This window comes from Ipomoea nil, unplaced genomic scaffold (assembly GCF_001879475.1).
Source record: "Ipomoea nil cultivar Tokyo-kokei standard unplaced genomic scaffold, Asagao_1.1 scaffold3069, whole genome shotgun sequence".
NCBI classification, from domain to species: domain Eukaryota; kingdom Viridiplantae; phylum Streptophyta; class Magnoliopsida; order Solanales; family Convolvulaceae; genus Ipomoea; species Ipomoea nil.
In genome coordinates, this window is record NW_017619497.1 from 9250457 (window position 1) to 9268559 (window position 18103).

General features: G+C 34.0%; 4 protein-coding genes across 9 annotated transcripts; 3 read left to right on the forward strand and 1 right to left on the reverse strand.

Annotated features, from left to right (window-relative positions):
- Positions 1-472: 472 nt before the first annotated feature.
- Positions 473-8446, forward strand: LOC109165060 (MADS-box protein SVP-like). 5 transcript variants are annotated; one of them, XM_019313670.1, is made up of 10 exons: positions 3859-4217; positions 4451-4681; positions 6293-6389; positions 6597-6661; positions 6773-6872; positions 6973-7014; positions 7592-7642; positions 7909-7994; positions 8025-8051; positions 8151-8443. In XM_019313670.1, exons 2-10 carry the CDS (start codon positions 4500-4502, stop codon positions 8167-8169), a joined length of 669 nt encoding a protein of 222 aa, XP_019169215.1. In that variant the 5' UTR covers positions 3859-4217; positions 4451-4499; the 3' UTR covers positions 8170-8443. The 5 variants fall into 5 exon arrangements, 4 of the variants coding, with proteins under 4 accessions (XP_019169213.1, XP_019169215.1, XP_019169214.1 ...); XM_019313668.1 differs by lacking the exon at positions 3859-4217 and adding an exon at positions 473-598 and having other exon boundaries at positions 7909-8051; XR_002051480.1 differs by having other exon boundaries at positions 3857-4217; positions 7872-8051; positions 8151-8446.
- A 1192-nt stretch (positions 8447-9638) lies between these two features.
- Positions 9639-13574, forward strand: LOC109165053 (guanosine nucleotide diphosphate dissociation inhibitor At5g09550-like). 2 transcript variants are annotated; one of them, XM_019313660.1, is made up of 14 exons: positions 9639-9828; positions 10194-10256; positions 10388-10471; positions 10770-10877; positions 10989-11161; positions 11244-11355; positions 11774-11854; positions 11950-12012; positions 12082-12183; positions 12372-12496; positions 12665-12875; positions 12968-13042; positions 13134-13257; positions 13363-13574. In XM_019313660.1, the coding sequence occupies exons 1-13, from the start codon at positions 9742-9744 to the stop codon at positions 13194-13196; spliced, it is 1347 nt and encodes a 448-aa protein (XP_019169205.1). In that variant the 5' UTR covers positions 9639-9741; the 3' UTR covers positions 13197-13257; positions 13363-13574. The 2 variants fall into 2 exon arrangements, with proteins under 2 accessions (XP_019169205.1, XP_019169204.1); XM_019313659.1 differs by having other exon boundaries at positions 9640-9828; positions 13377-13574.
- An 825-nt stretch (positions 13575-14399) lies between these two features.
- Positions 14400-16753, forward strand: LOC109165055 (beta-ureidopropionase). Its single transcript, XM_019313661.1, has 6 exons — positions 14400-14624; positions 14931-15038; positions 15298-15486; positions 15576-15803; positions 15892-16116; positions 16239-16753. The coding sequence occupies exons 1-6, from the start codon at positions 14478-14480 to the stop codon at positions 16602-16604; spliced, it is 1263 nt and encodes a 420-aa protein (XP_019169206.1). The 5' UTR covers positions 14400-14477; the 3' UTR covers positions 16605-16753.
- LOC109165059 (nicotinamidase 1-like) lies at positions 16687-17814 on the reverse strand. Its single transcript, XM_019313666.1, has 4 exons — positions 17641-17814; positions 17360-17543; positions 17125-17258; positions 16687-17041 (listed from the first exon to the last, which is right to left on the reverse strand). Exons 1-4 carry the CDS (start codon positions 17779-17781, stop codon positions 16772-16774), a joined length of 729 nt encoding a protein of 242 aa, XP_019169211.1. The 5' UTR covers positions 17782-17814; the 3' UTR covers positions 16687-16771.
- Between the last annotated feature and the right edge of the window lie 289 nt (positions 17815-18103).

Here is an 18103-nt window from a genome sequence, read left to right on the forward strand (position 1 = left end):
ATATCAACGTCCACGACAATAAGTAGTTTGACAGTTTATGAGGTTGGTCAAAGCTAGTGTACAAATTTAGTGGTCGATTAAATGTTGGTGTAGTTTCAGTTCAATTCTTCTTTTCTTTACTCAAATATTGTCTACTGAATCAGTGAGGTAAGCTCATGCGGACAGTTTTAGTTCAATTCTCCGAAGATGATAGGGTGGTTTTGAGTTCTGATAGTGTATGATATCAAAGTTTCTAATTGGAAGTGAAGACAAACCTTCATTGCATTACTGATGCTTTCTAACTGTGAATCTTTTGATATCAAGTGGTGAACCGCACGCGACACCATAAGCTCGCATGGTAGATAAACCCAGCCCGATAACGAGTTTTTAGTGCTTGATCTGATCGGGTTCTGTAGTCCAAGCCCTCCTAAGTAACTTAATAGCGAGACAAGACTAGGGAGCTACTTGATGGGAAATATACTTTGGAAGAAGTCGACGGGCTTATTCGTCTCTTCTCTATCCAATATGACAAAGAAGTCTACCCAAGTTTCTTCGTCCATGTTGATCTAGACAAAGAAGACATATTCTCTTTCCAATCAATAGGGATGTAAAAGCCATGGTAAGTTATTTTTTTTTTTTTTTTAAATATAACTAGTAATTCATCCGCGCGATGCACGGAAAAAAAATTATGTTATTATAAATATAAATAAAAAATAGAAAAACTAAAATATTTTAAATTATTTAATATAATAATATTTTTGAGCTTCCATTGGTCAAGTATTTATTATTTTTATAGAATACAAAATTACAATTAAAATTAAAATTAAAATTAAAATTTTGTATGGTTAATATAACTCTAATTATGTGCATATTCAAATAAACTTATAGAGATAATTTACATAATTACATTGATTTATTCTTAATTGTATTTCATCTATATTATAATTTTCACAATACGAATAATAACTAAGATAATTACATTTGGAAAGCAAATTTCAAATTTTGTATGTGTAAATTTAAACTCTAATTGAACACATTTTTTATATGATTATATAATATATAGCTATTTTATTTTTCAAAATTATATTTTTTATATGATTATATAATATATAGTTATTTTATTTTTTAAATGTTGTGCTTTTTTTTAATAATAAAAGATGGTGTGACATTAATTGTAACATTAATTATTTCCCAAACCATATAGCTTTATTATATAAAGGATTTTTTTTATCCTTCTATATATGTGTGTGTGTGAGACCTCCTATGTGGCAGGATATTTAATTTAAAGGTAATTTTATAGATCAAAATAAGTTAATTGTATAATTTTAATAAGTTTAAGGATTTAATTACTCTTTTTGATTCAAATGTTTAATTGTATTTTGATGCCGAGTATATAAATGGAGGGTATATTTTATAATTTTTCTTAAAAAAAAAAAAAAATAGAGAGAGACAAACAAAACTGAAAGCCTAAAAGTAATTATTGATTTGACAATAGCAAATAGAGTTGGGCAATTAAAGACAAAGGGTTAGAATAGTCATTTAACTGGGGAGAAGGGGATAACCCAGGCAAGTAGAGTTGTACTTTTAGTTAATTATAATAATCAAGTTGAAAAGTCGTAAAAGTGGTGGCAGCCAACTTACAAAAATATCCTTAAGTTGCGAGTTTTGTTGGGCGCGGCGTTGTCTTTTGTACGGAAATAGAATTTTCTTTGGCATACCCCACAGGCCCAAACTTGCTACTGTTTGCTTTTAAACTTCACATCACATTATTACTATTTAGAGCAAAATTTCGCTTTAATTTGCATCTACTCCGTAATCTCCTGTTTGCTTCAGCTGTCTACATCCACGGTAAAATGTCCTATAATCTGCTAAATTAAATTAAATTTGTGAAGAAATTTTGAATTGGACATCTTATGAGCACATCTATTCTATTAATTTTGAATGTGCAGAGTATCGATAGTACTATCACTCATCAACCTTTCACGAGCACACAAGGGATAACTTAAATGATAGTGCAAAGTCTGGAGAAGCTATTGATTTTGTTTTCAGATAAGCAGTCACGATGATGGTGGTGAGGATGAGGAATGAGAGAGTATCGGTTTTCTCTGGGTTTGAATGAGTTAATCTACTATACTAATAAGAGCCCAAGAGAGTTAGGCCTATAATGGGTAGAAAAAATGGCTGTCAAAATTTTTAATTAAATGAATCACTCAGATGGATCAGATTTTAATTTTTTCTTAAGATTTCCTAATTTATCCTTAATGAATATGATTATCCGTTAACTTTTCCGTTAAATATTATCTTTTCCGTTAATTTCTGTTAGTTCACCGTTAACTTACTCCTTGATTTTAATAAGAAAGGTCTTAGGTTCGAACCACATCCCAATCAAAGTTGGCATACTTAGTACTCTATTTTACTCTTATTAAATTAAATAATAATTTAGTAGCTACAACAAAAAATAATACATATGCATTTCTTTAATTTAGAATTATGTGTCTACAATGTCTTTATTCAAAAAAAAAATATTCATTACCAATAAATTAAATAAGAGAAATAATTTCATTAGTTATATTGTATTTATTTTTCATTATATTCGCTACATTGTCCCTACAATGTCTTTATTAAAAAAATTATTCATTATCAATAAATTAATTAAGAGAAATAATTTTATTAGTTATATTGTCTTTATATTTCTCCAATGTAAAAATTCTTTACATTCAAATTCATCATTTGATTATATTCACTACATTGTCTATTATCTTTTTTTTGTGCACTATTTTAATTAAATATCAAATTTATAATACAAAATAATGCTATATATTTATTTACCAAGTATTTTATTAATACCATGAAAAAATTAAAAAATATAATTAATAAAACCAATCATATTAACTACTTTGAGGGATTTGTTGACAAAGAGAGTATTCAAATCACACAACAAATTTAAGTGAGAACTATCTCGCAATGTCCTTGTTTGACAATCAGTAATTAGCGGTTAGCGTTAGCGGATTATATTAGCGAATTTGACCAGCGAATTATATGAACGGTTGGTAAAAACATATTTGAAAAAATTTGCTGTTTAGATTAACAGGTAAAGAGACCTAACGGTATATATTATAATAATAATAATAATAATAATAATAATAATAATAATAATAATAATAATAATAATTGTTTAAAAAAATAAAAAAAAAATAATTAAGCCAATCATATTAACTATTTCGGAGATTTATTGACAAAATGAGTATTCAAATCACACAACAAATTGAAGTGGGAAACTATCTCGCAATGTCTTGTTTGACAATCAGTATTTAGCTCCTCAATATTAGTATATATTTAATATTTTATGCCCTAATTTTTATTTTCTCTCCCTTATGTCCCATATTTGGTTTCAACCATATCTATACAATTATTTTATTAACAATTATAATCAATCTTGACTATATTATCTTGCATTTGTAAACGTAGAATGACCTATTTAAATACGTAAATTTAACATTCAATTATCTATGCATGAACAATTCCAATATAATCTTGCCTTTATATATTTTAACGTACTTATTTAAGCAAAAAAAAAAATAAAAATATTGGACATTATCTCAATCGCGCAATGCGCGTAAAAAACTAGTAATGAAATAAGTCATCAAATTATTTTTTATTTAAATTTAATGTCAGCATTATGAAAGAGATACCTCATGAAAACATGAAGAAAATGATAAGCGAACACAATTTTAAAAGTAAATGAAACTAATTAAGCATTTACTAGAGTTAGATGATCGACACTATTTTACACTTTTGCCAAAAAAAAAAAAAAACTAAACTAAATATGCAATAATTTTGGCAAAGAGAGTCAACATCCAAATTTAAAGCGACAGAAATTGAAATTGCAACTTGCAAGGCACTCTGTTTGGCCATGAACGTACGGAATCTCTAAAAATTGCAAGAGATCCCCACCCAAACTTGAACCCTGAAAAAGTAAACTAAAAAGGAAAGGAAGAAAGAAAAAGGCAAAAAAAGGAGAGATGAGGTTTTCTTGACCTCCATTTTCTGCAGTTTCTTCTGCATAGCTACCCCCTCTCTCTCTCTCTCTCTCTCTCTCTCTACATGATTGCTTGCAAAGCGTTTGTGGAAATGCGGATCTTCTCAGCTGACCAAGAAGCATCATCCTAGCCCTATCTCTCCATCTTTTCTGCAAATTTTTCTCACACAATTAAGCTACCATCTTCTTCATCTGTCTGGTATGTTTGCTTCTTCTCTCTCTATGTAGGAATCTAGGGTTCTGTTGACTTTTACCTGCTTTTGGGTTTTGCTGTGTGTAAGTGTGTGTTGTGTTGATGTCTGCAAAACCAATCTGCAGAAAGGGAGAAAACTAGAAGAAATTTATAGATATTCTTGCAAGTTGCAGACTTGCAACTCTCTCTAGCTACTAGCTTCGCTTCATATTTGATAAAGATCCTGTTTTAATTTGCAGTTCTTGAGAGGCGCTGTACTAGGTAGCTTAGCTTAGCTTAACAACAACAATGGTGAGACAAAGAATCGAGATCAAGAGGATCGACAGCTTGTCGGCGAGGCAAGTGACCTTTGCCAAAAGAAGAAGAGGGCTTTTCAAGAAAGCCCATGAGCTTTCCACGCTCTGCGATGTCGAAGTCGGCCTCATCGTCTTCTCCGCCACCGGAAAACTCTCCGACTATTCCAGCTCCAGGTAGGCTCTCCCACTTTCCGGCTACCCTTTTAGTAAAAGTCAACATCTTTCAGAGTTTCAGCTCCATTTCTGCAATACATACAGTAATATGAACTTCAAATGCGCCTGCGGCAGTCTGCAGATACACCAAATCTTCGTTCATATATTGAAGAAATTGCAGAACTGGTTAAAGATCAAACATAAAATGAATATAAAGATTTCTGGGCACAGGTTATTCACTCTAATAGAGATAGTGTTGCCGTGTTGGTAGGAAAAAGTCATAAAATATAAGAAAAGTCCCATACAATATATTTACAATCATACATGGTTATATTCACCATTGTAGATAAATTTATTTGGTTGCCACGTGTCTGAGTGAGAATAGTGCCTTGATGGTTTGAAGAAAATCTGGGAGAGGATCATGTCTCTAATTAGTTTACTTCTATTTATGGTAAAATCTTAATGTGATTAAACTTTCCAGGCCAGTTGGAGCAGTTCTTTCCTTTACTAGATTGATGGGCATTTATCTTGTCTTTCTTGTGTAGTTTGTGCCTTTACAAGTTATTGTACAAGAATGAAGTTTACTTCTTATATATTCTCAAGTAGTAGTTGCATGTTTCCCTAGTCACTAAAAAAATGTTACATAAATTTTAAAAAAATTATAACACAACATTATAAAATGATGGGGGAGTTATTAATTTAATAAAATTAAGTTGAATGGTATAATAATGATGGATCTCAACGTTGCACTATGCTTAATTCCCAGTATATTACTCATCTTTTCGAACCCGTGACCTCAGCTCTGAGTGGTGCACTATGCTTACTTTCTAGTGGATTACTCATCATGTGACTGCTATAAGTCAAGCAGGCTTAACCACAGAATTCTTTGGCTATGTGATTGCCATATCTTACTTAAAACTAATTAGTGCATGGTAAGTAACTAAACATTAACCATTTAACATATCCCTCAATAGTAAGCCACATCGCCACTTCTTGAATCAAGAGGGGTTGACTCGGTCAACCCGACTAACGCCAAACATACAAGTTTTTGTTCAAAACTTTTGGTACTAATATACCATGGATTGATATTAGTTTTTGGACAATTTTTAATATTGGATCGGACATGCATTTTGATGCATTGTGTGTATAAAATGCTAGTGAATGTATATATATATATATATATATATATATATATATATATATATATATAATATATATATTATTGGATATAAAATGATTATACACAGGATTTAGACACATATAAACAGGCCATATATAGTTCCCAACATAATCATTAACTTTGTTGAATGTTGAATGTTGAATGAGTGCAATGAACAATGTAACCAATTATTGTTCATGAGAATATATATATATATATATATATATATATATATATATATATATATATACGGTTGAATTTCAATAGTCTTATTATATATATTAGGATAATTGTCAATTGCATATATAACTAAAAATGCATGATGGGAATGAAATATTTGGTACTAACTATATATTTTATTTTAACTAAAAGCAGTTTAAACTAATTGTAGAACTGTTTTCAACACGTGATGACAAATTCTCGAGTTAGATCGATAAATTAACAGTTTATTTTTGACAAAATGCAAATTAAAGTATGGTGCAAGTACTTGCAAGGCACAATATGCATTCAGAGAAAAATGAGAATGATCTTGAGCATCATCATCATCCTCAGCCACCTCTCCAGCTTCAGGTGAATACTGAATATATATATATATATATATATATATATATATATATATATATATATATATATATATATATATGTGTGTGTGTGTGTGTGTGTGTGTGTGTGTGTGTGTGTCTTGTTTTACACTTTCTGAAAGTAAGAACATTTCTGTTACAATTATGGTTGCTGGGAAACGATCTAAAAGGATCTTGTTTTGCATTGCATCTTAAGCAAGATAATGGATGTACCCATGCCATGCTCCTGAAGGAGTACAAGGATAAGGAGCGCCATTTAAGGTATATATATGTTTTAAGGTTTTGGTCTTGTCCATCAACATTCTGTGTAATTTTCTGTGCATTTTTAAGCATTGTATTTCGGGTTTTCTTTAAAAAATCATACTACTGCAGGCAACTCAATGGAGAAGATCTGCAAGAGCTTGGCATGGAGGAACTGATCAGACTGGAGAAACAGACGGAGAGAGGGCTGAGCCGTGTCCAGAAAACTAAGGCTGGTTTCTCTGTTATTACTTGTCATTAATTATATATATTGTGTGTTTTTCTGGTGGTGACTAATTTATACAGATTTGATATTGTTGTGCATCTTTCAGGATGATATACGTTTGAAAGAGATGAGTGCTCTCATGAAAAAGGTCAGTCATGCTTGCATACACTTTCTTGAGTTCTTCCTTCTTTTCTGTATTGAATATTATATGTCTTGCTGCTGCGGGCACTCCATTAAATGGCAGAATTGCATGCATGCATGTTCTTAGGAACTGTGATGAGTTTTGGCACATTAAAGTTTAGATAATGAATTCCTCAGAAACTATAGCATAACTAGTTAGGTTGGCGTAAGTGGCAGTGGACTCATATTTTAAGAGAGGTCGGCCCAATGCTAACAGAAATTAGCCTGAGCATGATACGAACTTAAATGTGTCTTCTATCAATTGTTATACTCTGCACCACGGCGCACGCAACACTGTGTGCCCCATGCCTCCCAAAACAACGTCGTTTTGGGAGGCGCGGAAGTGAGTCGACGTGATTATGTGTATTTTTTTTATACAGTTATGTGTGTTTGTTTATACAATTATGTATATATACGATTATGTATATTTTTGTGTTTTGCATCCGGGCACACAATGCAATGCGCGCCTTGGGGCACGATATACATTGCCGTCTTCTATAGTTAGGGTCTGACTGCGTTTAATTAGCTTATCGTGAACCATGCAGGAAGCTACATTGAAGGATGAGAATGCGCAAATGAAGCAGTTTTTCGATCAGGTTATAACAATCTTTAATCTTCTTCTTCTCCCTACTTTATACACCATACTCAAGAGTGCCGGTAACACTGATCACTAAGAAAGTTCGTAGAAAATTTGGTTAAACATTGGCCATGTTTCTATAATTTATGACTAGTAATGACAAAAGTTAAAAAAATTCACTAATTTGTGTACATTTTTTGATTAGTGATTGATAATAGCAAGTTTTCTAAATTTAAGTTATAACGTAGATAATATCAATTTCTCAACCATCATTGTATTGCATAGATGGGATCTTCCATGGCGGCCCAAGAGGACAAACCACCACCAGATCAACAAGGGCAATATGATGATTCAGTCACAAAAACTTACAACTTAGCTCATCACAATCACCTTCGTGATTGCAACTCTGATACATTCCTCACGTTGGGGTAAGTATGTTGAACGTCAACCACAACACTTTCTAATTTTTTTGAGAATATTTTTTTTTTTCTTATTTTTCACATATATTATTTGCCAACTATGTTCAGCTTGCCTTTTCCTGCTTGAGCTATGAAGGAAAGCATGCATACATGCGGCGATATCAACGTCCACGCCAATAAGTAGTTTGGTCAAAGTGTACAAATTTAGTCGTCGATTAAATGTTGGTGTAGTTTCAGTTCAATTCTTCTTTTCTTTACACAAATACTGTGAATCAGTGAGGTAAGCTCATGCGGACAGTTTCAGTACAATTCTCTGAAGATGATAGGGTGGTTTTGAGTTCTGAACTTCTGATAGTGTATGATATCAAAGTTTCTAATTGGAGTGACAAACCTTCATTGCATTACTGATGCTTTCTAACTGTGAATCTTTTGATATCTATAGCTTTATTATAAGATTATTCAACCTAATATAAAAGTATAATAAGTTGATAGTTGTATTGCATATTTATGTAGTTATGTTTATATATATCATTGCACCACTCTAAAATCCAAACATTTCGACTGTCTTGACCACTTATCTAAACAGTAGATAGGAATTCACAGGTTCACACCCAAATATAGGTTCTCACCTCAAATGGACCATATATATGATGTTGAGTAACATAATCAATAATAATAGGAAAAATGGTTAAATAATAGGTCCTCAAACTTTTACTAAAAGGTCAATTAGCCCCTTCAACTTTTTAAATGTGCAATACACCCATGAACAATGCATTTTGATGCAATGAAACCCAAATACATATAAATGACTTGCTATTACAGGTCATTAAAGATCCGACATTTTCCAGCGTATTTTCATGCAAAAAAATCATCGGCGACCGGCGAACCGTCGTTGGTAACGGAGAAGGCAACCATTGGGTCGCCTTCTCATATTCCAGCAAAACGCTCACACATATTAAATATTCCATTTATTATTAAGAACTAATCTTTTCTATGCGCGATGCACAAAAACATATGCCCAATATTTATATATTTTTTTAAATAACTAACAAATCCTTACTAATTAAAATTATATAAAATCAAATGTATTTATCATAATAATTCAATATATAATGTCTACAAATACTATTATCATTAAAGAATATAAGAAAATATATGATGGATGCATGCGCATGGTAATAATAATGGAAAAGATAACGGAAGTTATAACTGTAGGGATATTTTTGTCCAAAAAATTATATAGTACAACTCTAAAAGCACAATATACAAAATGATTAGCATTAAAAATATGGACATAAATGAGGGATATAACTTTGATTGAGACTTTTTTTAGATAATACATCAATAGTGTCACACTTTAAAATAAATTTTATTTAAAATTTAAATATGTTACAGAGTAGTGTATTTCTTTATTTTTTATTTTATTTTATTTTGTTTTTGACATTTTCACCATTTAAAATGTAAAAACAAGCAATGACCAGAAAGTGTTGTGTATGTGGTTCACACAATAATTAAGGCAACATATTCCCGCTAAAGACCCGTTCTCTAACGGCCAAAACTGTAGCGCTTTATCTCTCTCTCCCGCGCTCGCTCTTCGTTTACATTCATCATTTCTCATTCCTCTTCTCACTACCTCTCTGCTCGATCTCGCTCTGTAATCTCTCTTAGCTCTGAGACTCTCGTTCGCCGCATCACCAACATGGATGAAGAATACGACGTCATCGTTCTCGGCACCGGCCTCAAGGAATGCATCATCAGCGGCCTTCTCTCCGTTGATGGACTCAAGGTATATAGTATGCATTCGATTCTCTCGATCTTGTCTCTTCATAGCTTTGATTGTTTTTTTTTGAAATATCATTCTATTTGTTGATAGGATCGGTTTGTTTGTTGGTGTATGCAACAAAAAAATTAAAGCACATAGGTTTTGATATCATCAGATTCGTTGAAAAGATATGAACCAAAAAAATCTTCTGTTTTTGCCTGCATTTTTTGTGATTTTTCTGTTTCACTCAAGTTATTGTCCTCCTTAGTCCTTGCTTCATGAATTTTCATTTATTCATCAACTATTGATGCCGATTGAATGTTAATATTGCGGTAGATTGGTATTTCTTTAGTATATATGTATGATTAACACTGTAATTTCTATGACAGGTGCTACACATGGACAAAAATGACTATTATGGAGGGGAGTCCACTTCGCTTAATCTAGTTCAGGTAATTAACTTCTGTAAGGATACCATTGGTAATACATGCTCATTAATCATCAAATTGGACTAAAATGAGTTGGTTCTAGAATTATGAATTTACATTTCTCTTGTATAACCTTTAATGTTTTCCATATGTAGCTTTGGAAGCGGCTTAGAGGGACTGACAAGCCTCCAGAGAATTTGGGTTTAAGTAAAGAGTACAATGTTGATATGATTCCAAAAGTATGTATAGATCTTTTACAATTTTCAAATTCTCTAGGAGTCTTAGGACATTCCTTTTTAAGAGTTGATTTTGCATGGTATAACCATATGATCCATCAGGAGGGGTTGTAACCTCTGAATGGGCATTGGCTGGTAGCCCAATATGTCATTGACACCTGCTTGGTGGATTTGAAAGAACCATCGCATCTTGTCATTTTTATGTTAAAAAAATGTGAAATTAAAGATACATAGCTGTGTTTCCATCTGATGTAGCATTTTCTATTACATGACTGAAAGCTTTTACAATGTGCTTTGGTAGTTCATGATGGCAAATGGTGCTTTGGTCCGAGTGCTTATCCATACTAAAGTTACCAAATACCTGAACTTCAAAGCAGTAGATGGTAGTTTTGTTTACAACAAAGGAAAGGTGTGTCTCCTGTAATCAGTCTTTCAATATAATTCTTGTGCTGTCCATTTATTTTTGTTGTCAGAACTTTTACTAAATTGACATGATGCTTCCTCATGATTTAACTTATAGGTCTACAAAGTCCCTGCAACTGATGTTGAAGCACTGAAATCCTCACTGATGGGGTTGTTTGAGAAGCGTCGTGCCCGAAAGTTCTTTATTTATGTGCAAGAATTTGATGTGACGGACCCAAAGACTCATCATGGAATGGACCTGACCAGCATCACAGCTAAACAATTTATAGCGTAAGTAATGAACAATGGCCTTCACAATGCCACAGATTTCTGATTTTTGGACCTTTTATTCCTTAACCAATTAATACTGCAGGAAATATGAGCTTGAAGACAATACGATTGATTTTATTGGTCATGCCCTGGCTCTCCAGACTGATGATAAGTATTTGGATCAACCTGCAATTGAATTTGTGAAGAAAGTCAAGGTGATATATCATGCCAAATATTCTGATTACTTTTCTGTAGACTAGTATATAGATTCTTTTTTCTGCTCAGTTCTCTATGAGATAACTTGCTTTTGTATCAAGAATGTAGGATAAAAGTTTATGCATTGACATACATGAGGTATCTCTAGTCACTAAACTGGATATTTATTATCCTCAACCAGGGCTGTCTTCCCCTTCATTAGATTAAATTAAATGTAGTCAGTGTTATCCTTTTATTTATGGTTTTCATAGAAGTACTGAACACTTCTCTTCTTTGAAACTAAATTTCCTGATCAATAAAGGCTATTGTTTTAAGACAGATCCCAATGAAATAATTTTATTACTCCATATACTTTTATCATGCAAACATTGCCTTGAAGGAAATTTGTTACATGATCTCTTTGGTTCCTTTCTAAAGCTATATGCAGAGTCTTTGGCTCGCTTTCAAGCAGGTTCTCCTTATATCTATCCAATGTATGGACTCGGGGAATTGCCTCAGGTTTGTCTCTATCGATATTTGTTCATGCATATGCAAATTTGGTAGCAAGAAAACTGCAGTTACTTTGGTTCTTCTAATGTGCGTATCTTTTCCAGGGATTTGCACGTCTCAGTGCAGTTTATGGTGGGACTTACATGCTTAACAAGCCTGAGTGTAAGGTAACACATGAACATTTATCTGTGCTATAACATTCTTAAAAACATATAACCTGACCTGATATTTGTCAGGTGGAGTTTGATGAGAGTGGCAAAGCCTATGGTGTGACCTCTGAAGGAGAAACAGCTAAATGCAAGAAAGTTGTTTGTGATCCATCATATTTAACTGATAAGGTATTTATCAGTTTTTGAAATTCTATTGCGTGATTGATTTGGTGAATGTGGATTGATGTTTTGAAAGTTTTAATTTGTTTGAACTTCAATTCCATCCCAATTTGGATTATCTGCCTGGTAGGAACTAGAAACATAAATTCTTGTTTTGATTTCTATTTGCAATCCATCTAAACTGAAGCACAATACAGGTCAAGAAGGTTGGGAAAGTTTCTCGTGCTATCTGCATAATGAGCCATCCTATCCCCCACACACATGACTCTCATTCTGTTCAGGTTATTTTGCCACAAAAACAACTTGGTCGCAAATCAGACATGTGAGTTTGCTAAATATTCCAACTTGTCAACATTGTTTTTATTCTAAACACTGGGGTTATACACTGATACTGATGCCAGTGTGTGCTTTCACGGCCTTTTTAATCAATATTTTTATATGATTGATCATTGATAATATATGCCCGAAAATGTGATTACTGTAACTACAGGTACTTATTCTGCTGCTCCTATTATCACAACATTGCCCCCAAAGGGAAGTATATAGCCTTTGTTTTGACAGAGGCCGAAACAGACAATCCTGAAAAAGAACTAAAGCCGGGGGTTGACTTACTTGGACCTGTGGATGAGATATTTTATGAAACTTATGACAGATACGTACCCATAAATGACTCTGCTGCTGATAATTGCTTCATATCTGCTGTAAGTGGTTTTACTGTGTCATAAACCTCCCTACACTTTTCAGTTTTCTTTAGTTTTATGCATCAGATTCAGCATCTTATCATTTATTGCAGAGCTATGATGCTTCAACGCACTTTGAGAGCACAGTAAAGGATGTGCTAGCCATGTATACCAAAATCACTGGCAAGGTACTGTAGACTTGTTTGGATTTTATGAAACTAAAATACTTGTTCCTAGTCATAACCGAGTATTTGAAACTAATTGGCTTCCTTATAATAGGCTGTTGATTTGTCTGTGGACCTGAGTGCTGCAAGTGCGGGTGGTGATGATGAAGATCAATAGATTTATTTTCCTAAGTGCTGCATGGCATCAGTTTTAGCCAAGCTAGAAATTAAATCAAATGGTAATTAATTCTCTCCCCCCAACCCTCTATCTCTGATCTCTTTCTCTCTTGCAATTTATTCATCATGAATATCTGAACTGCTGTTGATCTTCTTCCTATTTCCTGGCTTTTCATTTCAGGTGTCAGCCAAATTCTTTGCAAGTAAGCATAATCAAAACGAAGTTCCACTTAGCTGGCTTCAATAGAAATGAAGAATGCTAGTGCAGTAGTTTCTGGTTATGTTGTAGTTAGGTCTTGCAATTCATGTTCCCATTGTTTATCTCAGACTTTAATTTGCTTTTCCTTTCCTGTTAAATGCAATGCATCCATTCATTTCATTGCTGACTAAATCTTATTATTGGTTTATTACTTCAAATCGCCAATAAATAATATTGTGACAAACACTGCAGCTCCAATCATGCATCCACTTTATCATTATGAATATGTTATCCAATAAAACGAGATATTTCTGTCAAATAATTTATTTTCATCTGTGAAAAATTCGTTAATTATGCATTTCTTTTAACTACTTTCCGTTTTCTTTATAAATACAAACAACAGATAATATTTAATTTGACTAATAATTTTAAAAGAAAGTGGATTGGTTGAGATTATTATGTAGTTTAAAAATAAAAATAATGACATATTTCATTAAAAAATACACCATTGTTTTGAAGACTTTTCATTATCAAGCCGTGGTCCCTAACTATAAAAGACGTTTTTTAGTCTGTATTATATTTAAATTAATTTTTGTTCATACCGAATTGACTCAAAGTAACACAACTTTATATTAAAATATTTTTGTTAAAGATTCGATCACCATATAAAATTAAGAAACTTAATTTATTAAAAGAAAATATTTAATAAAATTGTATTTTATACTCACAACTTTTATTCTTTTTCATAAATTCTTAATGTAAACATTAAAAGAAAAATATATTTTAAGAGTACATTTAGTTTTTAAGTATACAACTCTTTATAAAAACAGGCGGCGGGGCATGTTGGTATTGCCAGCTGCGGGAATCATCCATTATTTTGTAATTAATTATTACCCGTATGATAAGTTGGAAAGAATTATTATCCGTATGATCGGATCGGAACAGTGAGGTGAATATTCTATTAAAGGATGGTAGGCCCCACAACAGCTGCACTACTTCCATACTCAACAACATACAACTCCGTGACCGTCACCCTCATCTTCTCCAGCTGAGAATTGAGATGAACTGATCGCGCAGGAAGAAATGGAGAACAGGAAAGAGGACAGTAACGATGTATCAGGCAACTGTAATGCACAACCAACAACAGAGACCTCCAAAAACGCTTCCATCTGTGGCTTCGACTCTCTTCATCGCCTCCTTCAAGCTTCCCTCACCCCCCAACTCTTTCAGGTCACAATTTCTTCAACCATCACTTCCACTCATTTTTTACTTTTTTTTTTTTTTTTTTTTTTCTTTTATATGAATCACATCTGTTGATTTTCTCGATTTTCTTGATATGAAAATGGAAAATTGAGGAAATTGTGATTAGTGCTTACCCCCCTTTAGGATTGTATTTGTTCTTTATGATAAAAATCCGATCTTTTTTTTTTTTTTTTTTCATTTGTTTCGCTTTATTGTGGATTTGAGGGTGCTGGAGTTTTGGAAAAGATTTGTTTTTTTCTGGTTATGGTGACAGCCGAAAATTTTGGGTTGCAGGAAGTCAGCCGCTTGCTTCTTGGGCTAAATTGTGGGAGAGCAGTTGAGGCCATTGAAGTTCCTGAGCCTGCCAAAGCTCTGTCAGCAAAACATGACTTCGATCTTCAGGTCAGCACCCACAAATGGTGATCTCTGTGTCACCCACCCATACTACTTATTTTGATTGAAATTATGTTTTTGCTTTACATTAAAGTCTCCCTGAGGAAGCTTGAACCATGAATTTGATGATTGAATATTGTTATGTATTTGTATTCCATTTCAAATGGTAGTTAATTAGTGTTATCAACCTAGGAATCTGACTAATTTAAGGTTATCCGAATCTGTTATTTTCTGTACTTAAATTGATTGGAGTTTCATCGGAAACCAGGCATTTTCGTTTCATGCTGACAAAGAGTCACTGAGACAACCTCGGATTGTCAGGGTTGGCCTCATTCAGAATTCTATTGCTCTTCCTACAACCGCGCCTTTCTTGGAACAGAAGAGGGCCATATTTCAGAAGTTGAAGCCCATCATCGATGCTGCTGGAACTGCAGGAGTAAATATCCTGTGTTTGCAAGTGAGTCTATAAGTCGAGATACTAGGCAGTTTCTGATTATTGGCCATGTTCGAAACCTGAGCAGTGCATCGTTTTTAACTCATGTGCAGGAGGCCTGGACGATGCCATTTGCATTCTGTACTCGTGAGAAAAGATGGTGTGAATTTGCTGAGCCAGTAGATGGAGAATCTACGCTGTTTCTTCAAGAGTTTGCTAGGAAGTATAACATGGTCATAATCAGTCCCATTCTCGAGAGGGATGTGAAACATGGAGAGACGCTCTGGAATACGTGTGTAGTAATTGGAAATCATGGTAACATAATTGGAATACACCGGAAGGTAACACTTATATAAGTATGGTTTTAACGTTCTCTATGCTTTCTCCCATGCCGTTGATTGGGGCATAGTATTTTTCCTCAATTTGCAGAATCATATACCTAGAGTCGGGGACTTTAATGAGAGTACATACTACATGGAAGGAAACACTGGCCATCCTGTCTTTGAGACGGCTTATGGCAAGATTGGTGTTAATATATGTTATGGAAGGCATCATCCTCTCAACTGGTTAGCTTTCGGGCTAAATGGAGCTGAGATTGTTTTCAACCCTTCAGCTACTGTCGGTGAGCTCAGTGAACCAATGTGGCCCATCGAGGTACCCTTAATTCTCGTGGTAGTTTTAGTTTAATGTTCATTCATCATGGTATAGTGCTTTAAGGTTCATCATGGGCTGGCTGAATCTAATTCAATGTTTTTCTTTCTGCTATGATTTTGCAGGCTCGTAATGCAGCAATAGCAAATAGTTACTTTGTAGCTTCAATAAATCGAGTTGGAACCGAAGTTTTCCCCAATGCATTCACATCTGGAGATGGGAAGCCCGAGCACACGGATTTTGGGCATTTCTATGGTTCCAGCCATTTCTCGTCACCAGATGCTTCGTGCACGCCATCTTTATCCCGTTACAGAGACGGGTTGATCATATCAGACATGGATCTTAACCTCTGCAGACAACTCAAGGACAAGTGGGGATTCAGGATGACTGCACGATACGAGATGTATGCAGACTTGCTTTCTCGCTATGTAAAACCAGATTTCGAGCCACAAGTCATCTCCGATCCCTTGTTACATAAGAATGCCTCTTGAGTTATCATGGCAGGTCTTAGAAACTAAGAAAAGAATGGCCATTGAACTATCTGTTTGTTCTGCATTATTTGGATGAAATACATACTAGAATGTATTCTAGTACATTAAACTACAGTACTTTGGTTGAATAAAGAAAACCCTTTTTCCTAGATCACATGATCTTTAGTTCAAACTTGAGAAATAGATACATCTTTAGCTATCTTTGCTCCTCTTTGTTTGGCCATGTAAAGTCCCATGTGATGCATGAGCTCCTGGGGATGAGGCATGATATCTTTGGTGTTGTTTGCCATGGAGGGTGGGAAGTCAAAAGTGGCACATCCCTTTGAGCAAACAACAACATCCTCCAAAGGATCAAGAAAACCTCGGTTTCTAGCCGATATGGTTGAGCAAACAAAATCCAGAACACAAATGTCTGTGCAAACTCCAACCACCAGTAACTAGACATGAACAGCAACACTTGATCATTCTACCACAATTTGGGTGACTTTTGAAGGAGTAGGAAAAAGTGAAAAACACTTACAACTTGAATCTTGTTGTCTTTTACCCAATCAACAAAAGCGTTAGAGCCGTCTTCCTCAGCTGATCCGATGTAGCCATCATAGCAATCTTTGTGCCTGATCCTCACATTTGGTTCATTCTCTAGCCATCTCAGAGCTGCAAATTAACCAATTTCGTCGAAAACCAACCATACAGCTATAAGCTTATACCTCTCTCTCATTCAAGGACAAGAATCTAGTGTAGTAATAGCAAGGTACCAGGAACAAGATTGGATTCATCAGAGCCAGAGATGCAGTGAGGAGGATAAGGGTGTTCAAGCTTGTCAGGACTGTGTGAATCAAGAAAGGCAAGAACAGGCCAACCCTTTTCACAGAACAACCTTGCCAGCCTAGCAGATTCATCAATCATTTCTGAAATCTGCCTGTTGGGTTCTCTTGGAGCCTGAAAGTTCAAAGAGCAATGAAAAGAAAAGAAAACCCCACAAATTATAATCCACCATTACAGAAAAACAGAGCACAAGGAGTTTCAAGAACTGTACCAGATTTCCAGCTCCAACAGTGCAGAAGCCATTGATGATATCTACAAGAACTAGACCAGTCTTGGCAGCCTCTGATATAACCACTGATTCCTCATTTAGAGGAATTTCATTCTTAATCAGATCAATTGTCTTTAGTACCATCTTATCAACAAACTTTCTGATTTAAGGATATGGTTTCTGGTATGTCCTGCTGCAATATATAACCTATATATATATATGCCCCTCCATAATAATTGAGCCTGACGTATGGTGACATTTGACATTTCACTTCTGTGATAATCATGGCAGCAAAATATTGACTTTCCTCTACAGCTGCCCCCATATGTACTTCTTTCCAAGATATTTTTGATGACTAATACATGAAGACGAGTAAATTCTTAGAGATTAATACATTAATTTGAATTTTCTTATCATTAGTCTTGGATTTTTTTTCCTCAATTTGTCACATTAGATTGAGTTGTTT